The sequence below is a fragment of the Pecten maximus genome, chromosome 9 (assembly GCF_902652985.1).
Source record: "Pecten maximus chromosome 9, xPecMax1.1, whole genome shotgun sequence".
Lineage (NCBI taxonomy): Eukaryota > Metazoa > Mollusca > Bivalvia > Pectinida > Pectinidae > Pecten > Pecten maximus.
The window spans coordinates 23,777,131-23,803,388 of record NC_047023.1 but is presented as its reverse complement, the minus strand read 5'-3'; the positions used below and the strand labels follow the sequence as shown (position 1 = coordinate 23,803,388).

General features: G+C 35.6%; 2 protein-coding genes and 1 long non-coding RNA gene across 3 annotated transcripts; 1 reads left to right on the top strand and 2 right to left on the bottom strand.

The window, feature by feature from the left end:
• The first annotated feature begins 1,409 nt into the window (after positions 1–1,409).
• Positions 1,410–7,175, top strand: LOC117334282. The gene is made up of 3 exons (XM_033893803.1): positions 1,410–2,975; positions 3,482–3,586; positions 6,684–7,175. The coding sequence occupies exons 1-3, from the start codon at positions 2,671–2,673 to the stop codon at positions 6,853–6,855; spliced, it is 582 nt and encodes a 193-aa protein (XP_033749694.1). The 5' UTR covers positions 1,410–2,670; the 3' UTR covers positions 6,856–7,175.
• A 1,511-nt stretch (positions 7,176–8,686) lies between these two features.
• Positions 8,687–12,681, bottom strand: LOC117334280. Its single transcript, XM_033893802.1, has 3 exons — positions 12,450–12,681; positions 10,381–10,604; positions 8,687–9,481 (listed from the first exon to the last, which is right to left on the bottom strand). The coding sequence occupies exons 2-3, from the start codon at positions 10,588–10,590 to the stop codon at positions 9,359–9,361; spliced, it is 333 nt and encodes a 110-aa protein (XP_033749693.1). The 5' UTR covers positions 10,591–10,604; positions 12,450–12,681; the 3' UTR covers positions 8,687–9,358.
• Positions 12,682–18,014: 5,333 nt separating this feature from the next.
• Positions 18,015–22,146, bottom strand: LOC117334279. The gene is made up of 3 exons (XR_004534068.1): positions 22,009–22,146; positions 20,888–21,260; positions 18,015–19,483 (listed from the first exon to the last, which is right to left on the bottom strand). It is a non-coding gene; the product is annotated as an uncharacterized LOC117334279 (long non-coding RNA).
• Between the last annotated feature and the right edge of the window lie 4,112 nt (positions 22,147–26,258).

Genomic DNA, 26,258 nt, shown 5'->3' with positions numbered 1-26,258 from the left:
AAAAATCGCTTTATCACTAAATTACTGACCCCCCTTTCGATTGCAGATCTACAGGGGGGCTTCGCCACCCTGGGACCCGCTGGGCGGCCCCCAGACCTCTCGCAAAAAGGAAAAAAAATCGTCTCGCGCCTACGGCGCTCGCATGATCACTTAATTACTGGACCACCCTTTCGAAAACTCCTGGATCCGCGCCTGATCCCAAATTATTGGAAATGTACTATATTAATTTTCTGCGGAGGGCTTAGACCCCCTTGACCCCATATCAGGGCGCTGCCCTGGACCCGCTGGGCGGCTCCTCGGACCCCGCAAAAAAAAAAATTGGCTCGCGCCTACGGCGCTCGCATTATTACTAAATTACTAGATCCCCCCGCCCTGGCCGGGCCTGGTGAATCATGTTTTGCTATATTTAATATATATATTCTGATTTGCGTAAATAACTTATTTTGTACTACATAAATTATCAAAACTATCATGGGATGTTGAAATGATAATTATTGGCTAATTTTGCGGAGATGGCATACGATTTGTTTAGTGTGTAAAATTTAAGGTTAAAAAAAATTTTGCCCCCCCCACTTTTTGACGACTTCCTACGCCACTGCAGTTCTCGTATCACTTTCATGGATTGCGGGGTCCGAGGGGCCGCCCAGCGGGTCCAGGGCAGCGCCCTGATATGGGGTCAAGGGGGTCTAAGCCCTCCGCGGAAAATGAATATTGTAGGCGCGAGATGATTTTTTTTCCTTTTTGCGAGAGGTCTGGGGGCCGCCCAGCGGGTCCCAGGGTGGCGAAGCCCCCCTGTAGATCTGCAATCGAAAGGGGGGTCAGTAATTAAGTGATAAAGCGAGCACCGTAGGCGCGAGTCGATTTTTTTTGGTATTTCCTCGTACTTGTCGGTAATAAGTATCACTCTATTCACGTTAAAACCGCGCATTCTTCTTCATGTTGTGTTTCTGTCTTTTTTCTCATTATGAACTCAATTAACTTCACAAATTATCATCAACTTATTGAATCTATGTGATGAAGTTGAGCAAAATTTCTTATAAAGATATAAATATTGACTTACCAGGCTGTTGCACAGGTCTGAGGATTGATATACTAGTATAAAAGTCGGAATGTTCCGGATGTACAAGATAAAGTTTTTATCGTTGCCTTCAAGAAAACATTATCGGTTTGGAAATATACAGATATTTATCGAAATGAATATATAAATTCGCGTTTTATCCCCTTTTTTTAGATTTTGGATGTCAAAAAGTGGGGGGGGGGGGGGGGGGGGGGGGGGGCAAAAAGATATGTTTGCGCCCCCCCCCCCCCCCCCCCCCTGAAAAAAGTGGGGGGGCAATTGCCCCCCCCCCCCCCCCCGCTTCCTACGCCACTGTATAGACAATCATGAATCTGTACTCTGTTCACTTGCTTGTAACGTGTAATTTAGCTAGGGTTATAGGAAATCATGACTTTGTTACATCGGTCCAATTCATACCCATTGTAAAATTGCACGCACAATATTAATTAGGAGAATGGAATGTTACATGTGTCAGTTCCGTGCAGTCGTGCTGGCCAGCCAAACTCTTACACGAGGGTTAAGATACATGTACCACGGAACAGACATATAACCACTGTATATCCAATATCCAACTTGTATGATTAAATACTGGATCAGTATTGATCTATGTTAAAAAAAAAAAAAAAAAAAAACACTCGGCTTGCCTTGTTGAAATTTTGTACGGTAACTATATTATAACTGGCGATCAGTGGGTTGGATAGTATCAAAGGTTCCGGAACAACAGGCTAGGGCATCATACATATGATATCTGAATCAGACCCTTCATTTGTTAGCAAGAATGTGAAAAAAGAATTGTCACAAGCCGAGATATCTTAATTATCATTCGATTAAGGTAGAATTAATTGTTGGTAACGATAACAATGTAAGCATATCTGGTTCATCATAACTTATATTACGCACGTTTTCCATCATTTTCCTTCATATATTGTATTGTTCAGAACAGTTTATCTTATTGAACAATTTTTATTTATCGAGATTTAATTTCGATTTTGCCCTAATATCTGATAGACTATTGTAAATGTTCATTTTTAGGTATAGAAAATTATTCGATATACAATGTACATGTATACGCCAAGAGCACAGTGTCATTAGGTTTATTTCGTTTACTGTCTTCACTGTACCAAATCAATAAAAGGAATCAGACGAATTTAGGCATTAGAGGAGCTGCGCATAATGACAGCGCTTGAGCCGTCCTTGTCTGGCTAGTGTTGGTCTTACTCGGAGATAAATTTTGACAAAGGAGATTACAATCGTGATGTATAGGTACTTACCTGACTTACTTCAGCCCAGACCCCCTCACTCCGATCGACCTGTACAGGTGATGTCCAGGAACTGCGGGATTGATTTGGTTATCACAACAGTCGGATGATCAAACGCATATCAAAACGCTGAGTGTAAGCCACCCTTGAACTCTAGCAAAAGCAGAAATAAAATCCTGATTGACAAAACTGTTTGAATCCTATAATCGGTATAAAACTAGTGTTTCGTATCCATCAGACGCATATGCAATTCGCTTCTAACGGCAGCAAACTACCATTTTTGTCATTAATGGGGAAAACAGTACACTTATAAAACACATTTTAAACCATTGCGCTTTTTTTTTAGAAATTACGATGCAAGGTGTAATTTTTGTACTTGCCGTTTCTTTTGCCATATTCCCTGGCGACAATGGTCATTACAGTAGCGATAGGTATGACTTGAGTGGATACCAGGGGCTTTTTATGTCTAAAGATGAAATTAAAGGGCTGAAGGAGGACATGGGTTCGATGATGTTAGCAACCATCAAAGACAAAGATCGCACCTTCCGCTTCAGTCCAGGAACAGGAAAAGTCAAGAATCCCAGAAACAGGAGAGGGAAGGAAGAAGAAGAATGTCCCGAGCGGTCGAAAAGGCGCACATGTCCTTCTTGTTGTCAAACGTACGTATACCATAACCGTGAAATGTTACAAGGTAATTTAAACCACGTGTCACAGAAGATATCACCATTACATGGATAGTAAAAGTCTTTTGAGGTATTGTACTACCAAGTGAAGCATGTTTTCTTTCATAGTCTGTCATTTTGGTTGTTGTTTTCTCGCGTAATGTTGAGCGGTTGTGTAGTTTTATTGTTTCGCCTTTGAGGAAAAGTAAACATTTCACTTTTAAAGGTTTGATAGATCTTTGCTGAAAACGGTATAAGTAAAACTTTATCCAAACGTGGTACATTATTAGATCATTTAGTGCCCTGTTTTCTTCCCTATTTCACGACAAGTATTGTTTTATGAAAATGCCATGTTAAGGTTAATTTTGAGAAATAAATGATTTTGTTATTTGTTTTGCATGAATTGATTTGTAGGTTGCACACATATGTCTATGATACGTTTGTTGGGTCTGTATATAGCTACGTGCGATTCTTTTTATTTCGATATTTTGTATTTGTTACAGACAATGGGTGGCAGATCGAGTATGGAAGGTTAATTACAACAACACGGTTTATGATGTGGTACAGACTCGCAATAAATACCAAATCATCTTCCAAGGCATCTGCTCGTAAGTATTCAAAACTCTATTCATGATCTACACAGTATACCATGTACTTTATATTTAAGACGAAACAGGTAGTGTTGGCTCTGGTGACTTGTCCTAACAGATTTGATATTAATCTTTGTGTACGCGTTTCTCTTTTTGAATACATGTATGTGTGGATCTTTTGGTCGGCCATTGTAGACTACAGATGTTTGTTAAGAACATAGAAATAAGACTATCTATCATAATCATATTAACTACCTCAGATTTTCAGCCATTTATTGTAGTTATACCGTCAGGCACCGGTCTCATCAAGGTTATTTAACTAAAGGAAAATCCTAAACTTACCAATTAGAAAGCATTACAGAATTTTGTTGAAGAACTAAGTTAAGGAACCTTTAATTCTGCATTGGAAAACTCTAAGGTTAGGAATTTCTTTAAATTAAGGACACTATTTATCATACTGCATTTAAACTTTGTTCCATTTTTGAAAAATATGCCATAATTTAATGGACATGTGCTTGATATAAACACGAACTAAGGACGTGTGCAGCAATACCAGTGTAGCATGGCGTTGCTGAAACCAAACTTCATAGGAGCATTTTCTTCCACTTTGAACACTTCCTTGTTACTCTCGATAAAATAAATAAGAATTGTTTTCCTCGAAACAAAAGAGAAACACATTAAATGGGGACATGTGTTGTTACGAAATATGTTACAACGAAGTTAATAACTTTCAACGCTTGGCTATTAATCAATCGGTTTGTCTTAAAGCACTCAAAGGAAAGTTCTAGTTACTATTATATACATGTATTAATATATCAAACATTCATTTGTGAAAATTACCGATTTGTTTATAAAAAAATAATTGAATTTCATTTTTAATAGTGACAAGTTTCCAACAAAATGGCTTACAAGCTTTCCAACGGAACCTAAAAATCATAGGCCGATTACAATCGTCAGTTGTATGGGAAGTTGTTTACTAGTAAACTAAATCAAATGCTACATAAATATTCCTAGGATATCAGCTTTATATGTGAAAACCAGTCAGGGTTCCGTAAACAATTGTTCGAGATGATATTTTTCTTTTACTTTTTGATTAATTTGACACAAATGAGGAAAAGCAAGTTATATTGCACATTTGTTGACTTTGAAAAAGTCTTCGATAGAGTGAGGCAAAAAGGTCGTTGAAACAAAATGTTAATGAGTGGAATTAATGTAAAAATGTTTTAGATAATTCTTAATATGTACCAAAGCATTAAATGTTTTAATGGCGAGTTTTCTGGCTATTTCCAATGTGAATGGGGTTTGAGACAAGAGTGAAATATATCTCCATTTTTATTTATTCTGTACTTAAACGATCTTGAAGAGTTCATGACCAAAGATATCTTTCAGTTCTGAAAACTATCAGTGCTTAATTAGAAACTGACTTGCATATTTATGCTTCTTTGTTATTGTCATCAATTCTATGATAAACCTGTTCCATATCTAAGTTTTGTTAAACGTAATTTAAACGAATATGGGATGAGTTGCTGATGGAATATCTAATATTCTTCTGAATGTTATCCGGTATGGCTTAAACATGTTATTAAGCTAAGACTGTATGACAAACACTTACAAAAATGAGATAGTGAGGAACACTATTCATCGAAAGGGCCGCGGAGGCCGAGTGGTTAAGGTGTCCCGACACTTTAACACTAGCCCTCCACCTCTGGGTTGCTAGTTCGAAACCTACGTAGGGCAGTTGCCAGGTACTGACCGTAGGCCGGTGGTTTTTCTCAAGGTACCCCGGCTTTCCTCCACCTTTAAAACCTGGCACGTCTTAAATGACCCTGGCTGTTAATAGGACGTTAAACAAAACCAAACAAACCAAATCATCAAAAGCTACATGTATATGTTGTAGAATTTTTAAGGATAACTGTTATTTTGAAAATTATTTAGATACTTTAACTGATAAAGATAGCGTCACTTTTTGTAAATTTCGTACAAATATTCATATTGTTGAAATTGGCAGATGGCACCAGATCGAGTATAATGAAAGAACATGTCCATATTGTAAAAGTCAACAAATTGGTGATGAATTTCATTATTTATTGAATGTACAACATTGTATGTTCATAGAATTATATATAGAGAGAGATATAGAGAGAGAAATATTATTATTATAAGTTATTTAAGACCAAATATTTTTAAGTTTAATGAACTGATGAATTCAACTAATATTAAAACACTAATGAAAATGTGTGCTTTTATAGAATTAATTGCATAATTTGTCCTCCTTAATACAAATGTAAATGTAATACATGTATTATGAAATAGTTCTGTTTATCGACTACTAACAATACAATGATTATGTATATTATATTGTAAATATGTTATCTCTATGCAATATCATGTACAAAGAGAAATAAAATGACTTTGAAATATAAACTACGACCCTGGATCTGATCACCTGTGCATTGTCACGTTAACATGTCACTAGAGATCACTAACATAAGAAAAGAAATCTAGATTGATCATCACTGTGCTGAAAGCCGTGTTTAAAATGATTAATGGTAGATCTAAAGGCATGTGTGATCTAGAGATGAATAATGTATTATGTGTAGATTACTTCAATGAACATCTTTGGTTACAAGACATTGTTTAGTGTTCACTGGAATGTTGATTTTAACGCGTGAAAAAGAACCACAAACAAACAAATATATATATATATATATATATGTCATGTTTAAGATGCTACATACAGATGTATCAGAAGTCAAAAGCCATTTAATTATGGTGTATGCAAATGGTGACCAGGCAAAACATACGGTAAATATCAATTCCCGTTGTGGTGTGTATCGCTCAGTATGTCGTGGTCAATTCCTGTCGCTATATTTTTACACACCTACGTGGATGTATCTGTTGATAGGGATGTAACGTAATCTAGTATCCGTAGAAAACATTGTGACATGTTACCCTAGGAATTGATCTATTTGACAATTGATGTTGTACGACATGCACATTATCTGCAGGTATAATGATGTATTTATTTCACAGTGCCATATTCTGTTTTGATCCTAACGCCGGGTACAGGTAGGGTATCAATCATCATTGACTATTGGATATCTATATATTACAGCTGCAGCAACTGTGGGCCTGTGATAACGTGCGGTGAGGATGATTCGTTTTTCACGCCAATAATGGTAGAATTCGGTGAGCGTCCAAAGAACGGCTCCCTCCCGGCCACCCGCTTTCTCCCGCTGAGGATCTCCCGCTTCTGTCAATGTTCGAAGGGATCATGGATCGTGTAAACGTCGGCATTTGACTTTGAACAAACGATAGTGTTTGGTGCATTTTGTATAAATATCGTGGGTTTATTCGTTGTAAGATATATTGATTTGTTTTTGTTATGATATTTGTCCAATTTTGTATATATATACACCCGTATGTGTGATATGGCTTTTACCTACATAAATGGTTGTTTTATAAGTTTTGTAAGAACTAAATATCATTATGTCTGATGTTTTCTTGTCATGCTTTGAATTATGATTTTTTTTTTCTTAAATCATACTCAACTGATATTATTTTGGTCCTATTGATTCCTCATTTTAGTATGAAATAGTAAAGTAAATGTTAGTGAAATAAAATAACAGAAAAATCATGACTTGAAATTTAGTGAAATAAAAGACCAGAAAATGTCATCGTATTTTGAGGGATTTGTTTTCAAAGTTCAACAGTAATATGTTGCAGTTATATTCGTTCAGTAGCGAAACGAACAGACTTTAAACTAAGCGATATATTTTTCAGTAATTGATCAACATTGACATTTAAGCTATTGGTTACCGTATTTGTTTGTCGTTTGTACAAGTATCTCAATAATTTAGATGACAACAGTAAAACAGGTAAATGTTAATACGTGTTACTCATGTGTTATAGTTTCTTCTGGATTTCATACTAGGTGTGGTACTGAATCCTAACTGATGTTTAGTAAAACGATAATGAAGATAAGATAGATATGCGACACTCATTTACTACGTATGTTTAATCTATAAATTGTGACGAAATGACCATGCTATAGCTGCTTCTGCATTAAATTACTTATAGTAACCTCATTAACAGATAAGAACAAATGAGGGTGTAAGTGAAGTTTAATGCCATTCAGTAATATAATTATGCCAAGTCAGGAATATAATTATTACATGTCAGTAATACAAATGTATAATTTTCAAATACAAAAGAGTTGTGAAAGTTGATAACGAGTAAAGTAAACTATGATTTAATAGATGGACCAATTCTCATTAAAGGGTTGTACAAAAGGCACACAAGATACTAACACCTTTCAGACCATTTAAGTGTTAGACCCAGTAGAGCCAAAACGAATTAGACATTACCATACAACTGTTTCGTCCTTCTAGGACTCGTCAGTGATTATAGGGATATCGTACAGCTGTTCCGTCCTTCTAGGACTCGTCAGTAATGATAGGGATATTGTACATCTGTTTCGTTCTTCTAGGACTCGTCAGTGGAGTTAGGGATATCATACAGCTGTTTCGTCCTTCTAGGACTCGCCAGTGGAGTTAGGGATATCGTACAGCTGTTTCGTCCTTCTAGGACTTATCAGCGATGTAAAACGGACAAAAGAAATGTTAAATTCTGCATCGGGAGGTACAACAGATCTATAATTCAATAAATTTTATAATTCAAAGTATTAGATTTGATACAATTTACAGTATTTGATTTCAAAATTATAAGTACATGTATCACTATTCAAATGAATTATAAATTGACAAGCCAAGCAGGTTTCGATAAACCTCGAGGACTTAAAAGTCAACCAGCGGTGTCCTCGTGCTATGTCGCAAATGATTGTATAAAAGACACAAAGGATCCAAGCACCTCTGAATAAACTGTGAGTTAGATATTTTAGACCCAAATTAAATGAGGCTACTAATATCGTGTGCGACTGTCAGCCAGACTATATATGTCGTTCCTGGTAGCTCTCGAAGATATATTATTAGCAAACTTATAAATACTGTTAACGGCATATTTTTTAATTGAACTTCAAAAGTGTTTAAGAAAGTGTCGGTCATTCCTACTTATCTGCTTTTAAATCTATCACATTATAACACAGACAAAATTGAAATGCTGATATTGGTAGGCAGTTTTGGTTTCTTTTAAATACGCGAAGTCATTCGTGGAAATAGTATTCTAAAAAGTCAATTGAAGAAGACAAGACAGTTTTAAAAATGTTTGATACAAATATTGATTTTAATTCCTTGTTCGACTACAAATCAAGTAATATTTGGCATCAATAGTGAGCTAATATGTTGTACAACACAAATGTACCATTCAAATTTTAGACCATTTCAAGTCCTGACATATTTTAATCCATAAAACGTACCTGTCACATTGGAAGCATTACACACAGGCTAGCATATATTAAATATACATCATATCAATGTTTTCCAAATCACCAACAAAAGCTCAGTCGGATGTCCTTTCCTTTAGCAGTAAAAGCCTGCCCAAGTAAAGATTAAGTCATTTGGTTATCAAACAATATTTATCATCATACACACAACCAGTATCAATTTCATTTGGTTTAAATTATTCAAAGATCCCTAACAGATCGTTGACGTTAAATTGTAGACAACCTTCGGCAGTCGGCTGCATAATCGTAAATTATGAATTTTGAGATTGAACACGACATGTTAAGAAGAACGGTATCAAAATAACTTCCTCTGTTACTTTGACGGGATGGCACTGTCCTGATGACATTTCGTATGGCAGATAATGCGTTGTTCAGTAATACAGCGCAGGTCAGTTGTAGCCCTTCCATGCATAAGAACTGACTACGCCCATTGAAGAGTTCATTGATTTAATAACCCGACGATCGCTATCTGGGACTTGGGTACGCTCTGGCACAGTACTTAGTCTTGTAAACTAGAAAATAATTAACATTGATAATCATTATGGTGTATTTTGAATAGTTTCAGATATTTCAAGTAGTACAACCTGTTTGGGAATTTGTCTGTGATGTTTCTGTTTGCTTTCACATTGTCAATTTAATCACCGAAACGTATATGGTTGTGCTAAAAAATATAACATACAGTACAGTATCAATCCATTATCTCGAACCCTAATAGATAGCTCACAGACTCATCTGATTTTTTTTTTCGAGATAACGAGGTTCAATTGTACTAATATTCACACAATGTATACCTATGTACATAAGAAACATTTCAACGCTGTGCCATGTTCCATGGACATCTTTGAAGAATACATGTCGCGCTTTCTAATGTCTATGCAATAGAAATGTATGCAATATAGTATTTTTTTCTTCTAAGAGTCACAAGATAACAGACTTCAACACTTAACAAAAAACAGACGTTACTGTATAATGACTTCAACACTTAACAAAAAACAGACATTACTGTATAATGACTTCAACACTTAACAAAAACAGACAATACTACATAATGACTTCAACACTTAACAAAAAACAGACATTACTGTATAATGATTTCAACACTTAACGAAAATAGACATTACTACATAATGACTTCAACACTTAACGAAAATAGACGTTACTGTCTAATGATTTCAACACTTAACGAAAACAGACATTACTGTACATTTGTATAATGATTTCAACACTTAACGAAAACAGACATTACTACATAATGACTTCAACACTTAACGAAAATAGACGTTACTGTATAATGATTTCAACACTTAACGAAAACAGACATTACTGTATAATGATTTCAACACTTAACGAAAACAGACATTACTACATCGTTTTATCGAGTTAGAATTAAGGTAAATATAGGAGCACTTACGATTTCGTTTGCCTCCTCTGGAGGAAGTTTAGGGCCCGGCCTTTCGTAAACCCTCTCTTTCACTGCCTGTACTTTATATAATCTTTCTACCGTCTGATCAATCTCGTAGCCAGTCATTTTCTGGTGGCCCATCTCAAACTCGGGCTTAATGATCGTGCCCCAAGGCATCTTCGGATGAGGGGTCCGCACTGAAGATCGTATTACCGACATGACTTCTTCCAAAACTGAAAGAAATAAAAATACTGTTTTAATAATATTCCTACCTTTAATTGTATAGTCAAAATGAGAAAATCCTAATATTGCAAGTATTTATATTTATTGTGTGGATCGAATACATTTTGGTTTGGCATGATAAATTTACGCTGGCTTTATATCAACCTGTGGTATTATAGGTATTACACGGTGTACGCTAACGCTTGTGTATTGCTAATCTGTTAGTAATTAATAGTCTGAGGTTCTAGATTAAAGTAAACTGGCTATTGTTATCCGCATTGTCTTCTACGAGCCGCTTGTGTTATACAAGCGTTTTACGTGTATCGAGTGGCAATGGGCACGCGTCTTCAGTCGTGACGAAACATGGCGTGTGGAATATCATATATATTTCAATTGAAATTTAATACATTTAATAATATTTTGTAACTGTATTGCAAAGTGCAAACCGGATAGTCATTATTTATTAGATTTTTTTATAAGATATCTTACGTGATCTTGTATAATTATATAAGTAAAAAATCTCATATATTATGTTTCCTTAAATGAATTCGAAAATTATATGCTTCTCTTTATATGATATCAAATAAATAAAAAAGATAAATGATATCTAATCAACATATCTTATATACTGTGATTGAAGGTTGGATCAAATTTGCTCCATGAATAAATTTCCACAACATTATCTATGAAAAAAAAGTGTTTCAGTATCCAAAATTTAGTAAAATGCATCCTGGGCGAGGGTTGGAGAGGGGTACAGTAGAAAAACAACCCAATACACGAAAAAGTGGTACAAATGTAATTCCTTTAAATCGTCTATCACGAATCACTAAATGGGTTTTGACCAAATTTGTGCAGAAGCATCCTTGAAGGTGACCAAATACAATGTATGGATAAATGGTAACCCTGGTCCATCGGACACAGGAGGGGTGAGGCCCAGTAGAAAAAATAGAGGTAAGTCCTGAAAAAGAACCAAATGGATTTTGACAAAATGTTTGAGAAACGGCCTTGAGGAAGCGAAACAAATTTTGCATAAATGGTGATTAATGTCCCAAGGGCAGAAATGGTGGTGCTCAATAGGGGAAATAAAGATAAATCCTTTAAATTGCTGCTAGTGTTTTTCAGTGTTCACTGAAACATCCATGTGACCGATGCAGGCCCCTTGTGCCTCTTGTTATATCGACCAATTTCATTTCAAATTAATGTATGTTTCAAATTCATATTTTCCTAGGGATATACTTTGAAAAGTGAGATTTAAAGTCCAAGTGAACAAACACGTCACCATGAGATATCCCAGAGCCACTCATAATATCAGCTGATTATAGTCAGTACGCCTCGGTGGGGTGTTCATGTACACATTCCAGATTACACTGAGATAAAGACGCGACAATATCCGCCGATGTTTACACCCCATGACTAGATGTCTTGACATTTAAATAAATAATACAATAGACGCCATATCACAGAGTTATACTGAACACACTAGGCGTGTCATTGCTTGAGGAGAGGTGCTATCTTTAAAGGCCAGAACGGTAGAGCAGTGATTGCAGACCAACTTTTTCGAATCGCAAATACTTTCGATTTTGTTAGACTGGCCATTGTGTCTTTTTAAATTCACATAAACGTAATTCGTCTATATACATGTACATGTTATGTTATGTGTAGTTTAGATATTTTCAGTACATATTCCTGGTAAATTACTACAATTTCAACTTGACTAAAAACGTGTATGTAAATGTTACCAAGAAGTCAATATATATAACCATATGTAAAACCATGGAATTCAGTGTATTGATGTGAAATTTAATATACAACCCCTGAATATGCAGTAAGCGACCAAACGTATGAGTATTACTTACCTGGCAACACGTTTTAAATGTTGTATAAATCCCAATGGAGAATTCCTGGTGCTCAAATTCAAGTATGTACTTCTCTGTCTACATCATTACTTACTAATCAGTATACTGACGACGATCTGAATCCTGTACCCAGGATACGTCCTATATCTATAATGCGATTTTCGTGTTTTGTTTTGTTTAGCGACAAAGTTGGATCAGCCTAACGTGTGTATTAGACCTATCGATAGATCAATCAACGTCAACGGTTCTCGCCCTTCGATATGTATTGTACACATAGCCACTGCTTCTCAACGTGGAAACACGGCTTAACTGAGCTTGCCAATATATTTTAATTGATGCCCATTTTACAGTTCCATGCGTCTTTTAACGCCAAACAGATTATACTTGGTCAGATATCGGTAACCTTAAAGCTAAGCGACAACGACCCTAAGGTTCAATGCGGGAAGTCTTTTTGCTTCAGTCTTGAGTTAGGATAATAACGAAGAGTGATTAGGATCATAGGTAATACACTAGGGGTGGTTAGATTAGCTGGGACGGTATCCACTTATATATTATGTATAGGTTTATGTTACGAATAAAGTAAACGGGATCTGAGCTTAAACAAACAGGGAAAGCAGAGAATGTGTAATGCACTGTTAGTATGTAGTTAAAACTTTTAAATTACATCTGTATACGTACATCTGGATTCGTGCCAAGTCCCTAATCTAAGGTTCCGTATGCATGTATTTTGAAAGATTGATAACTCAACGCGTGATGTCTGGTCTGGTACAGGTGTGTTCTGAATGTCGTTAAAATATCAACATGATGTTTAATTTTTTGGAAAGGCGGAGTCAATTTTATTGCGTTTATGACGTCATAATCATTGTGACGTTACAATGCTTCAAATGAAAATTTCCAGTTATTAAGACAAAAATGATGCAATTCGACCCTTATGTAACAAGTATCATATCAATGATTTAGGAACATTTGATTCGGTTAATATGGTATCATACCTACCTTCGAGCTTCACCCTCGCTTATACATTGATTCTACCATATTGACCTCACCAAAGGTTCATAATTGATCGATATCAATTTACGTCGAAGAAATAACTACACAAATAGTATAAGTAGTGATTTCTAGTCCGAAAGAATAGTCTGTATGCTTAGTACCATCCTATAAGCCTTTTAAAGTTCAATACACAACCACCAAAGAAATTAAGATAAGAAAGTGTATGTGAGTAAGGAATATATTGGCTATATCTTACGTTGTATAGTTAAACCTGTGTTACATATATTACCTGCGTTAGTCTTAACAACTCTGCGTATGCAGACACCCGATTATAGAATAAATATAGGGTTATTTTCACCAGGATAATACGGAAGCCTATTCGTGTCATATGAATTCTTTATCTCGTTAAAACAAGATCACTGTCTTAATTGTTACTAAAAAGCTATCTTGCATAAACGAATTCGGATAAAACAAATTCAGATAACACGTATTGACTTTCATGGCACATGTTTAGTGCATGCGTTCTTGTTAAAAATCCCATGTATTTGGCTGGAATATATCACATAGGTAAACTTTGCGATACCTCTAATCCATAAAACTTAAATAAAACATATGAAAAAATAATATTTTGGCTTCGGAGAAACTCATTTGTCTTATTCTGAAAATTATATAGATTCCAGTGCAGCAATGTCCATTCATTAACAGTTTCTAGGCAACTTCATAACAATAAATATTATTACTCGAAGAAGGTTGTCATAGACCTAAACGTCAAAATAGAATGAGGTTGGGTGCAGATCAATGGTAAAAGTCAATACCAAACCTAAATGACTCCATATCGATCTGCCCTAGTACTGTCTGCATGAGCAGATATCCTCACGATAAAACGTCCGCCGTACATAATGTGAAATCAAAACTATAACCAGCTCGTGCTTCCTTACACCAAATCCATACAAGTAATTGTTATTGAATAAAAGAAGCACGCTAAATACCCCGTTTTTTTCTGAACAAATCGGTATCATGTTTGTTTAGTCATAAGTATAGTCAGGCTTGAATTTCTCAATTCCATTTACTATAGGAAACATTATCATACGGGTACTTGGAAGTATCAGTACACGTATGGCATGAAAACAAGTGCCTCGTATTTATTGTGAAAATATATTACGTGGTTATATTGTATACCTGCTTGAGACGTAAATATTATGTATTATTGGTGCGGCGGGAACACAAGAGGAAGATGGGGGTAAGGGCGAACACATGAGGAGATTGAGGGTACGGGGGGAATCCCAAAGGAGATTAAAGATACGGAGAGAACACTCGAGAACATTGAGGTGCGGAGGGAACACCTGAAGAGTTCGGGAGTACGCGAGAACACCCGAGGAGTTCGAGGGTACGGAGGAACAACCGAGGTAATTTGGGTACCTGGGGCACCTGACGAGATTTGGGGTGCGGGAATATAACCGACGGGATTGGGGGAACGCCCGAGGGATTGGGAATGCGGAGGGAATACCCGAGTGGATTGGGGGGACGGGGGACATCTGACGACATTGGGTGTGTAGAGGGAATACTCGAGTGGATTGGGGGGACGGGGGACATCTGACGACATTGGGTGTGTAGAGACAATACTCGAAGGGATGGAGTATGGGGGAACACCCCAGGGGATTTGGGGTACGGGTACACCGGAGGAGTTCGGGGTGTGGAGGGAATACCCGAGGAGATTGGATATACGAGAATAGTCTCTATCAGACAGATCACAAGGAAGCGAAGAAGGAAGGATTCGTATTCAAACAATGATCAACAACAGATGAACAAACATGAATGAAGAAGTGGACATTCGACCATGACCTTGAGATAATGTCAGAAACAAGTACCGGAAATGAAACTGATAAATATATCTGGGCTACAGTAGACCACTTTGAAGTGGTCGATATATCTATCGGCGAGGAAACATCACAGAGGAAGACGAGAGGAGACTTGTAGCGATGCATGAACAAGTACATATTAATTGTGTTTTTACCTAATGATTGACTACACCATTTCTTTCAATCGTATCCAGTTCAAAGAAAACCGTCCATATTTGAAGTTACGAGACTGCTTGTGAATTAAATAGACTATTTTGATGGAATTCTTGGGGTTATTTAAACGTTGATGTCTCTACTCTTCATAAAAATGATCATTGTTGGGAATATTGCTAGATGAAATTTTGGAGACAGTTTGAATGAAATTACCGAATTTGGCAAACTGATGAAGTTCCTTACCTTTCTGTACATATTATATCATAAACAATCTACATTGTAATACACCTGTGTTTAGCCCCATGCCATGTCTGTCGCACAAACTCAAGTACGTGTAAGCTGCTGGCCGCGAAGGTGGTCGACAGTGAAGTGTAGGTTGTAATGCTATTATTTGCTACAATTACGCAATACTGGAGCTGTGTTATAATGTTAGGGGGATATTTGTATTAGGATATGTATTAACTTACATACTTAATACTTGTTTGTATTAATGTATTTGATTTATTTGTTTATCTTACAAAATATAGGTACAATAAACTAATAATAATATATAGGTCCAATAATACATGCTTACAAAAATATATAGGTACAATGATATAATAAATTGGTACACTATTGTATAGGTCCAGTCATACATACGTACCAAAATATATAGGTTCAATAATATATACATGTAGACACAACAATGTATAGGTAAAAAAAAGTATATACGTACAACAATATATAGGTACAATGATATATAAGTACAATAATATGTATGTACAATAATATATAAGGCAAATAAAATATGGGGCAAAGAAGTAATTCCAACAGTGTAAACAATAAGGTTTGTTAAATTTTCGAGGCAATCCGCCCCTTTATCAAATCACAAAAAAATCACATAATATATATAAGAAGTACTGGAAATACAATAAAATACAATAAGAATAATGTTTTAGTAACTGGAGAAACCACAATGAACCCTTCGGCAAACGTGGGCCGAAGGCGGATACTAGCGTGACTGCATCATGTTCAACACTAGAACGCTATGCGACCAACGGCAGAGATATTTTGAATTCCCCCGCACGTGAAAGTATATCGAAGAGTTCAAAGACGATTCGTCCCAAAATACTGCTAGTGGACGACATTGCATTCATATAAAATATATTGCATTATCGTCTCTACAGTGATTGATTAAATACCGTGTACAAAGTCTGAAAAACTTTAGAAAAATATGTTTTAGATGGTTAGAATTATAGAGAGTGGTGTGAAAAAACTACTACAAATATTTATCAAGACTGAAAATATAAGAAATACGAATGCCGAAGTGTCTCTACAGGACGCTACGGGAAACAGACGATTCGGACCAACTCGGACCAAGATGCTGTTGCATGATGGCGGGAGGCGACTAAATGTGAGTCTCAAAGAGCAACAATGAATGGATGCCCCAAAAAGTACAGCAATACGCTAGTTTCCCACCGCCTTTCTAAACGAGAGTACAGGAGAGTTCCGATTCGAAAACGAGGCGACCGGTGTTGACATTAACGACGGCAAAACTGTTGACGCTGAGGCTGGGGTTGAATTGCAACTTCGTGACACCGATATCGAAAGTACATGCGTAAATTGAAAGTTCCCGACCTGAAAAATATATTGCGGTATTATCAAGAAAGTATTACCGGAAATAATAATATGCTTGTGTCCGTTCCATTGCTTTGAAATCCCGGTTAGAAAGCGCCTATGTCGGTTATAATATGATATTGACAGTTTAAGTTTTGACCTGTGGCTAAAGGTAAATCGTGGACAGACACGGAGGGTAAAGCGGGGATGACCTCTTCTTACGGACAGGAAGAAGATTGAGAATCAAAGGGAAAATAGAGACCTTTACTAGAAATACCAACATGGATCTTTATAATCATTTCATTTCAAAACAACTTTCTAAGCAGTTAATTTAGTTAAATGAAGTTATTTCTAAATAAACACCCCCGAGTGATTAAATAGTTAAGACAACTGTTCATGGTTTGAATAGTAAATATATTCTGCTCATTGTCAAAATTACTACAGAGGGCTTTAATAATCAGGTTATCAAAAGCCTGGTTGAAGATAAATTCCGGTGATTCATGACTTCATGTGTTGTACCGAGGCCGCTTGTAATGACAAACTATAGTGAAAATAATTTTTTTAAATATTATATACAATTAATACAATGTGTTATATTTTGAATTGTTAAACTACATATATGTTTATTAAAACGAGAAAAGAGTTTTTCATGTTAACACTAATACGATAACTTTTTTTATGTAAAACATTTTAATTACCCGTTACATTAAATTTTCCAAAGTTAGTATTGTATATTGTTAAATTATAATGCACAGTGATTTTTATTATTAATTAATATTACCATAATTTCTTAAAATAATCTTGTAATTTAAAAATTTTACAATGACAAAAATTCAAAACGTGTTGTGGGGACCAATAAGATAATTACATTATTATACCCACATCTTTTAGTACATTTCTAGCTTTAGGTACTCTTAACCTTAATATTTTTTTCAAAGTGAGGTGCATGAATGACCAAAAACACCAATTAAAATTCGAAAGTTTTTATTTTCTCAGATGAGCAAACAAATACAGTGTATGATCAAAATTTTGGAATTCAACATAGCTATTAGGAATGCCCTAATAATTTACCAACAATATATATTATGTAACTTGAAAATGCTTCGGAAACAATGAAACATATCTGTACTCCCAGTACATTGTAAAATGTACCATATATGCAAAATTCTGAAAGAACATCATCTTTACGGTTCATTTCATGTACATGAATGTTCATTGATAGTTACCTGTACAAACGAAAAGGTATACACTACAGGTAATGGAGAGTTACTTATTCTCTGTTATAAATATCATCTGTACCAGTACCTGGAGAACCAAAGGCGGTAAAAAATTTGTTAAGTATGAAATGAATATAAATTTCTGGTTTGATACATGTTTCAAGCTTAAAGGTATAATACCATCAAGAATGCGAAAGTTCCCTTTCAACATGAATTCTTTCACAAGCTATTTTCATTGTGTCATCTACCTCCTTGGCTGTGTGCTGTTTCCTATTAAGTTTGAAAGGTCGAATGTTCAGAGTTACACCTTTGGGAAAAATATCTTGGATTTCAAACCCTCAATCACACATAACATTATCACCCCATTCTAACAATGTTAGAGCACCACTGTCTTTTGTTATTTGTTTGTCTGACACTCTACCTCCCAGCAAATCAGAAACAAATGTAATTACTCCATTTGGACTTATGCCAACAAGAAATTTGTATGTATTATGGTGCTTATAGGATGACCATGTCTGTGACATAAATTTCAGTACAATCTAAGATAATTTGTGTTTAAGGATCATAAACAAAACTATCAGGCAGATTTTTTCTTACGAGCTCCAGTGATGGAAATGGAAACATCATTGGTAGATCAAGATATAAAAAAATTATCCATGTAGTAAACATTTTAGAAAACTGAGACTGCGATATACCAAATTTATATGCAATGTCGCAAACAAAAAGTCCAACTTTCAGTCTAACAAGAATCTTCAAAAAATCCTTCCCCATTGAATGTTTTCTTGTTGGACGTTGTTTTTCATTTTGTCTAGCATCATTATTTGGACCAATGTTTTCACCTTTACCTCACCAATAACAGTTTTCTGCTTTTGGAGATAAGTATTTTAATATGCACTCAAACATAGAACAGTAAATAAATCCTGTATAAAAAAAGCCTTGCTTTTGGGTCATTTTTATTTTTTTCAACGGAAAAACCATTCCCTATATATTCATTCAATCGATCTTCCATATCATTTATTTGTGTTGACAGTTTTTAAATTTCTATCTGTAGATTTTCAATTTCATTCTCGCCATCATCATCGGCATGAAAACTGTAAATGTGGTCAATTATGTGGTCGCTGGAGTGGTTATGATCACAGACATTTATCACATCACCATCATCTGTCTGGCAGCCTATAGCTACATCACTAGTGCCAGGACCTGCTTGAATTCCAATTTCCTAAAACAAAATAAATATTGTTTGCATTAATTCATTACACATTTAATTTTCATATCATTAAAACTAAAAAAATCTAAACTCCATCTATACATTAGGTAAACTCCATACTGGAAATTTAGGAGGGATGAGGCACAGTGGTAGCGAGTGTGACTTGTAACCCGACCAGAGGATCTAGGTTCAAGCCCCAGACAGGGCAAGTCACTTCACTCTTCATTGCTATGTGGTACTATAGTGCTGGGCATGTGAATGTGAAGTGCGTTATTGGCTGCTTGGCTGTATACTCCTCAGAAATATGAGAAATTTTCTGTTTGGTGCAAATGGACCAATGATTACAGGTTAAAACTGGTCTAATGGTTGTGATAAATGGTATATAAAAGTTTTACATTATTATTATTACTATCATTCAAGCTAGTTTAGATCTCTATGGATCCCTAATAAATGCTGCATTCTTTAAAGGGACATCACGGTAAAAACGTTGTAATTTTCAATGAATGAACGTGTTTTGTTCCTTTCCAGTTATGTTTCTGTGCTGTCCCAATGTTCACAGTCAATCTGCATGTCCAGCTTGACCACTTGATTTAGTTGGGAATCCCCCTCTAAATTTAGCGCGGAAATTATTTTTAAATCATCACGTAACTGTTTTGAAATCGAGGCAACCCAAACACACGATAGTTTACAAGGCGAATTGGATTAGTTGGACAACGATATTATACAGTGGTTTAAATGTTAAATAACACGTTCTGTATATATTCCGGCACATATATCTATGTGTAAATAAGTGTAAACACCGTACATATAATATAGTGACAGTAGCGATGTACTGGTACAGACTGTATAAATATTACCGAGTTTGTGTAAATATTACCGAGATTGTCATGACCTACTATCCAGCAATCAAGCAGAATACGAGCAGCGTCCGTATTACTGCTGTTTTCATGTTTGAACTGTATTGTACTGCTTCCCCAGTTTAATTCTAGGATTGTGTTTGACCCATTTTCCAATTATTCTCTTCATTGCGGAAGCTGTTATCGTTTTCAACCGCAGTCGATTCACATTAGAAGCCATTTTTGTTTTCAGGTGTTTTAGTGTGTTGTGCGCATGCGTGTTATCGTATAATAACGTATATGTCACAAAATTTGCATATTCAGACTATTGATCAACGAATTGTGATAGCCTTTTTATAATTAATAATTGATGTTTTTTATATACATATATCATCAAATTCGAATGGTTATTGTTCATAAGGATATTTTTTTTAAAGATATACCCAATAATATGAAAAAATACAAAATAAAAATTGGTTTACCGTGATGTCCCTTTAACCAGGCCCCCACCCCCACCCGACACTTATAAAAAAGTGCTACCTAAAACTGTAAAAAAATCATCATGGTATTAAAAACTTACCACGTACTCCAAATCCATGTACTTCAGAAGCATCCAAATTCTCAGAATCATCCACAACCGATTCCAGTGGTAGTCTCATTCATGGTTGTTGACCTCTTCAATGGACTTTTTCTAGGAGTATGTACAGTTATCCATGAGAAGACTTTTGGTGTCTGGTCAGGTTTTAATGTCCAATATTTACTTATAAGTCCAATGGAAATGTGCTCCATTCATATATTTATCAAAGAATACGAGCACAGCTTTAATTTCCTGTGTTCCAAAACCTTTTTCAGTCTTTGAAAAAAAATGTATCCTGTGCTAGTTCCATCTTTCTTGAAGGCAAAGTTATCGCATCCATAAACAGAACACTGCTTCCCATTGGATTTCAGCATATCTGTGGATATGGATTATTGAAAAATATTTATGTATATGTTAATGCATAGATCTTAATATTTACACAGGTTTGACTGAGAAAAATGGAAACGACCTACATGTACATCAATTGGCATTTTACAAAAATGTTACAATAAATAGTTAAAGTGGCCCGGGATACACCCAGTCCGGAAAACCATCGTTCTGTATAGCAGAAAAAAGATTACTTAAGTATTGTCAGGGATATACATAGCGGAATTAGCAACTCTACTAGTTTGGAGACTGACATAGGACGAGTTTTGTATTTGTGCACTGAGCCGTGAAGGTGTGATTACCACTATATATCGCTACAACTATACCAGCAATTAGGTAAATTGGATAATTTCGTCAAAGGTCTGATCAGGGCTTTTTCTTATGGCTTTTTGGGGGCCGTTAATGGGCCCCATTCCCAATTGAAATTATTTCTTATTTAAGCCAAATTTCCAAAATTTGCAGTTCACTCCTGAAAAAATCTTTCCCAATTCACCAATATTCTTTCCCAAAATGAGACAAAAAGGCCCTTTCCCAAACCAGTGAGAAAACATTACTGAATAACATCTACAAAAACAACCCCGCCCCCTCTGACAACACGCAAATTGTATCGTTTTTGTTTTGTTATTTACCTTCTGATGTTAAATAGAAAACTTTTATATGGTTTTAATGCATTAATTAATAAGGAATTTATTCTATTTGTCCAAATTGTGCGATATTCTTCACGGAAATACTCTTACCTGCCAAAGACGGTACAGCGAATCTTCGACTCGATCTTTGTCAACAAACAAGTCAACACCGGTCGCCTCGTTTTCGATCGAAACGCAAAAGAGTTCTACCAAGGGGAGGTAACAAAACATACTGTGTGAAAAGGGTCTATTATGAAAATTTTAACAAATTGAATAATTAACTATATGAATAGTCAAATATAATGGTCAGATGGAGAGTACATCCAGAAGACGTCTTTAACGTTCGTTCATACCCCGAGGGTAACAGGTTTGGAGATTGGTAATCCAGTATCTTTCTCTGGAACGACGTTTCGTTTCATTCCAGGTAGGACAGTGATCAATGGCGACCAATAATATATATATGCACAATAGTATATAAGTATTATGTAGAATAATATATATCTGCAGTATTATGTTTTATCAGGTTCGCTCGATCGGTGCCAAAACAATTGTTGACTAGCAGAGGAGACGAGAAGACTCGTTAAGCGCAAAAACCTCAATGAATATTCTGACAGCAGAATATCTCGTGTACGATCAACAAGAACCCCTCCGTTCCTACTTTAGTGTATTATAAACACATTGTCTCGATTGGAATTGTTCTATATCCTTATTACGATATGAAGTCGGCATTGTTTGATGTTTGCTTACATGCCTAGTGGTTATGTCGTCAATATCCTAATTCTAATTTAAAATTTTAATTTAACCCAGATTTGACCTAGATTTTTATGACGGGTAGAGTCGATGGAGTGGAAGACGCTCACTCTTCTGGGTCACCCAGTCTTACTCTCCTTAAACTTTCAGACGTCTACATAAAGATATATATCTTTGTTTATATTTTGACCTCGTTTAATAGATTTTGAGTTTGAATTAAGGTCTCGTTATTATGTTAGTATTCTTTGTAGTATTACACATTTGAGTTTTTAGTCAATTCTTTACTTGGACCAGTGTTGAATGTCAATAGTGGCCATATGCTCCTCTATAGTGATTGGTCTTCCACAAGCTTGGACCAACGTTGGGCCAACAGTATCTTCTCCCACAATTTGACAAACTTTGGGCCGATAGACAAAAACTGTCGGATCAATGTTGTTTATCAATGGTGGTTCAACGGTCAGTTATGTTGGGCCAGCACGGACATATTGGTGGGGTGATATCTAGGAAGTCTTCAAAATCATTCAAATACATGTACATGTATAATGAACTGTTTGGCAAGTGTAGATATTTGTTCAACAAATTTTGTTGACAAAGATGTTTAAGTCAATATGATCGAATAATAAGCAAAGCCAATATAGATTCTCTCTTACGGTGGCTAACGTAAAACAAAAAAACTAACAATAAACAGAATTTTTAAAATAAAACTTAAATGAAATACAACGATGAAAGGGAGATAACTCATACGTATATCGTTGATTACAATTACACATTCACACGTCACACACATAATACAATACCAGCTGCTATTTAATTTTTAAGAACATGTTATATAAACTACCTACACTCAGTTATTGACAAACATTGACCAATATTGATATACGGTATCCCTCACTGAAACATTACTTATAATGTTTCCTAACAAGATTGCTTCAGATTGAGACTTTCCTGTAAATCACACAGGCAAAGGTGGAATGTCTTTTTTACGTATGCAGCGGGATATCCTCTAAGCGTCCACATATCCCCTGCCCCACCTTCCACGCTCCTTCCATGATTTCTTCTCTTGCTTCTTTTTCTCTATACCATCGTTGGTTATGTAACAATGCTATCCTGCTGTCATTTACAACGATGCAGAGGAGACAAACTGATATAAGCACTCGGCAATTGTTTTCGAATCCCCCACGTTGACTGGTATATTAATTTTGACATCGCTATATATCGAATGAAATACAGTTAAAGCTAAAATAATACATTCGATTGCTCAAAAAGGGAACGTTAAACAAGAATGAAGGCGATAACCGGAACAATCCATTTTGTAATTGGTACTAATTGCTAATAAAATTATTGGTCGATGTCTTCGTTAACGGTTTCTGGATGACCTAGAATAATAACGAAAAGCTGTTGCTTCTTCTTCGAGAACTTTGCATGTCATATTGATTATTTCTTGACATGATCAATGTTAAAAAATGACTAGAAAAATATAGGCGAGCATCATGAACTTCATCTAATTCCTACGCTTTCTGGACCGAATTTTTTTCCACATATATACCTCACTTTATCTCTTTCCGCGAATGGTCTTTAGAATATGTGTTTATTATTGTATGATATGCTCAATGCTATAATACGGTAAAATATATATGTAAAAGACATGTATATTAAAGAAAACGTTGAAGATCTAAAAAAAAATGTGTATTTTAACAGTGAATAACTACGCTTTCTCTGTTCCAAAATTGTATGTATGGGTTTCCTCCCTTTGCCTATCACCAGACACTTACCTCGTCTGTCAATACACCCAATATACCATCTATCATATTAGGTGTGGTCCATCAATAGAATATAGTTCCATATTCACGACTGATTGAACTACTGAACGGGATTTTTTTGGATAGTCTCAAAGTGACAAAATTCAAAATTCCTTTAAACCTCATAGTTTAACATGTACAAATACTTTAGATGGAACAAAGGGAAACCTAGATCCATGCAATACTTTCTGAGAAATAGTGGAAACAATGACTGATTACGATAGACCATGGTCGTAAGGCGATTTAAACAGTGTACATAAATCGTATCACACCCAGTACATGTCTGTAAGCTTCAACTCGACAGCTTATCGAACAGATTACAAATTATCAGACGAGGAAATTGAGGTTACACAACGAGTGGTCTTTGTATATGCTATTCTTTCACTCGGGTTAGTCTCTTTTCCAAAGTTACAAAGAACACGGGCTGCAGCGAGTGTTTTTTGTAAATTTGGAGAAACTAGCGAGTGTAAAAAATACCATATACAACAACGACTTTGTTTGAACTGTTTCTACCTCAGTAGTAAAAGCTAATTTGAAGATAGATTTACCTGTTTTGTGTCAATGTGTTTTCTTCACAATATCAGTTGGGGGGGGGGGGGGGGGGGGGGGGGGGTAAGGATATGAACTAAAGTGAAATGCCGCTAATTAATATGCAAAACTGTCAATTTAGGAAATGTGTGGATATATCCCAATTTATCAGTTGACTACCCTATAATAAGGTGTACAAAATCCATTACACAAATTTTCTTTATTACACACGTGTAATTACACCTTCCGCTACGCTGATTTTAAGGTTCAATGTTAACTGTATTCATACCCGTGTGATCGACCTACTTCTTTTGACTACGAAGCGTAAAAATGGTGACTACAAGGCTTAATAAAACGACGAAGTTTAAAGTTGGAGGTAACAGGACATTGGAATTTGCAAAGTGTTAACAATTACAGCCATATAGAATTCTCTCCAACACAACGGTTACACAAAATACGCATACTCGCGCTAAGTTACGTCACGAGAGCGTCAGATTAAAAACATTCGCTCAGGCATTGTCAAACTTAAATATTTTCTGCATTGGTTCAAATCAACCAAGACAATTTATCTATCAAAAATAAAATGATAAAAGCCTGAAAGTTTGTTTTAAGGTTTTTATTTAATAAAATGAATCAATTTCAAGAGTCGGTTGTGTAGGACTATTTTTTCTCTTTCTAGTATAATTGACCTAATTCGAGGATTTTGGTGATTTGGTTGCAACATTGAAATCAGCTGGTGATGCTGTGACGGCAAAGATAAAATCAGTTTTTGATGGGGAAAATGGGGAAAAAGGTAATTTGATAAATAAAATCTATTATGAAGAGGAACGAATGTCAGATCCTCTATTTATTACAAATCATAACAAAAAATCAGATTATTATTTTGAAAGTACATGTAGTTAATTGATAGAAATACGTCGATATTTTTTAAAATGTGACAAAAACAACTGCAAACTACTTCTTGTACGTTATCATTTCCGTGACCTCGTAATGCGGCCTTCAAGAGTTAGTCAATCAAAACAAATGTCACCGTGTCAACCAATCAAAACAAATGTCACCGTGTCAACCAATCAAAACAAATGTCACCGTGTCAACCAATCAAAACAAATGTCACCGTGTCAACCAATCAAAACAAATGTCACCGTGTCAACCAATCAAAACGCATTTAGAGTTTATCCTATGTGTGGTATAATGGTATAAACTGAATGTTATTCAACAGTTGTAATTATTTCATGTCTCTGGAGTAGAATACCCACCTCACTTCTAATCTATGGAAGGTATGTG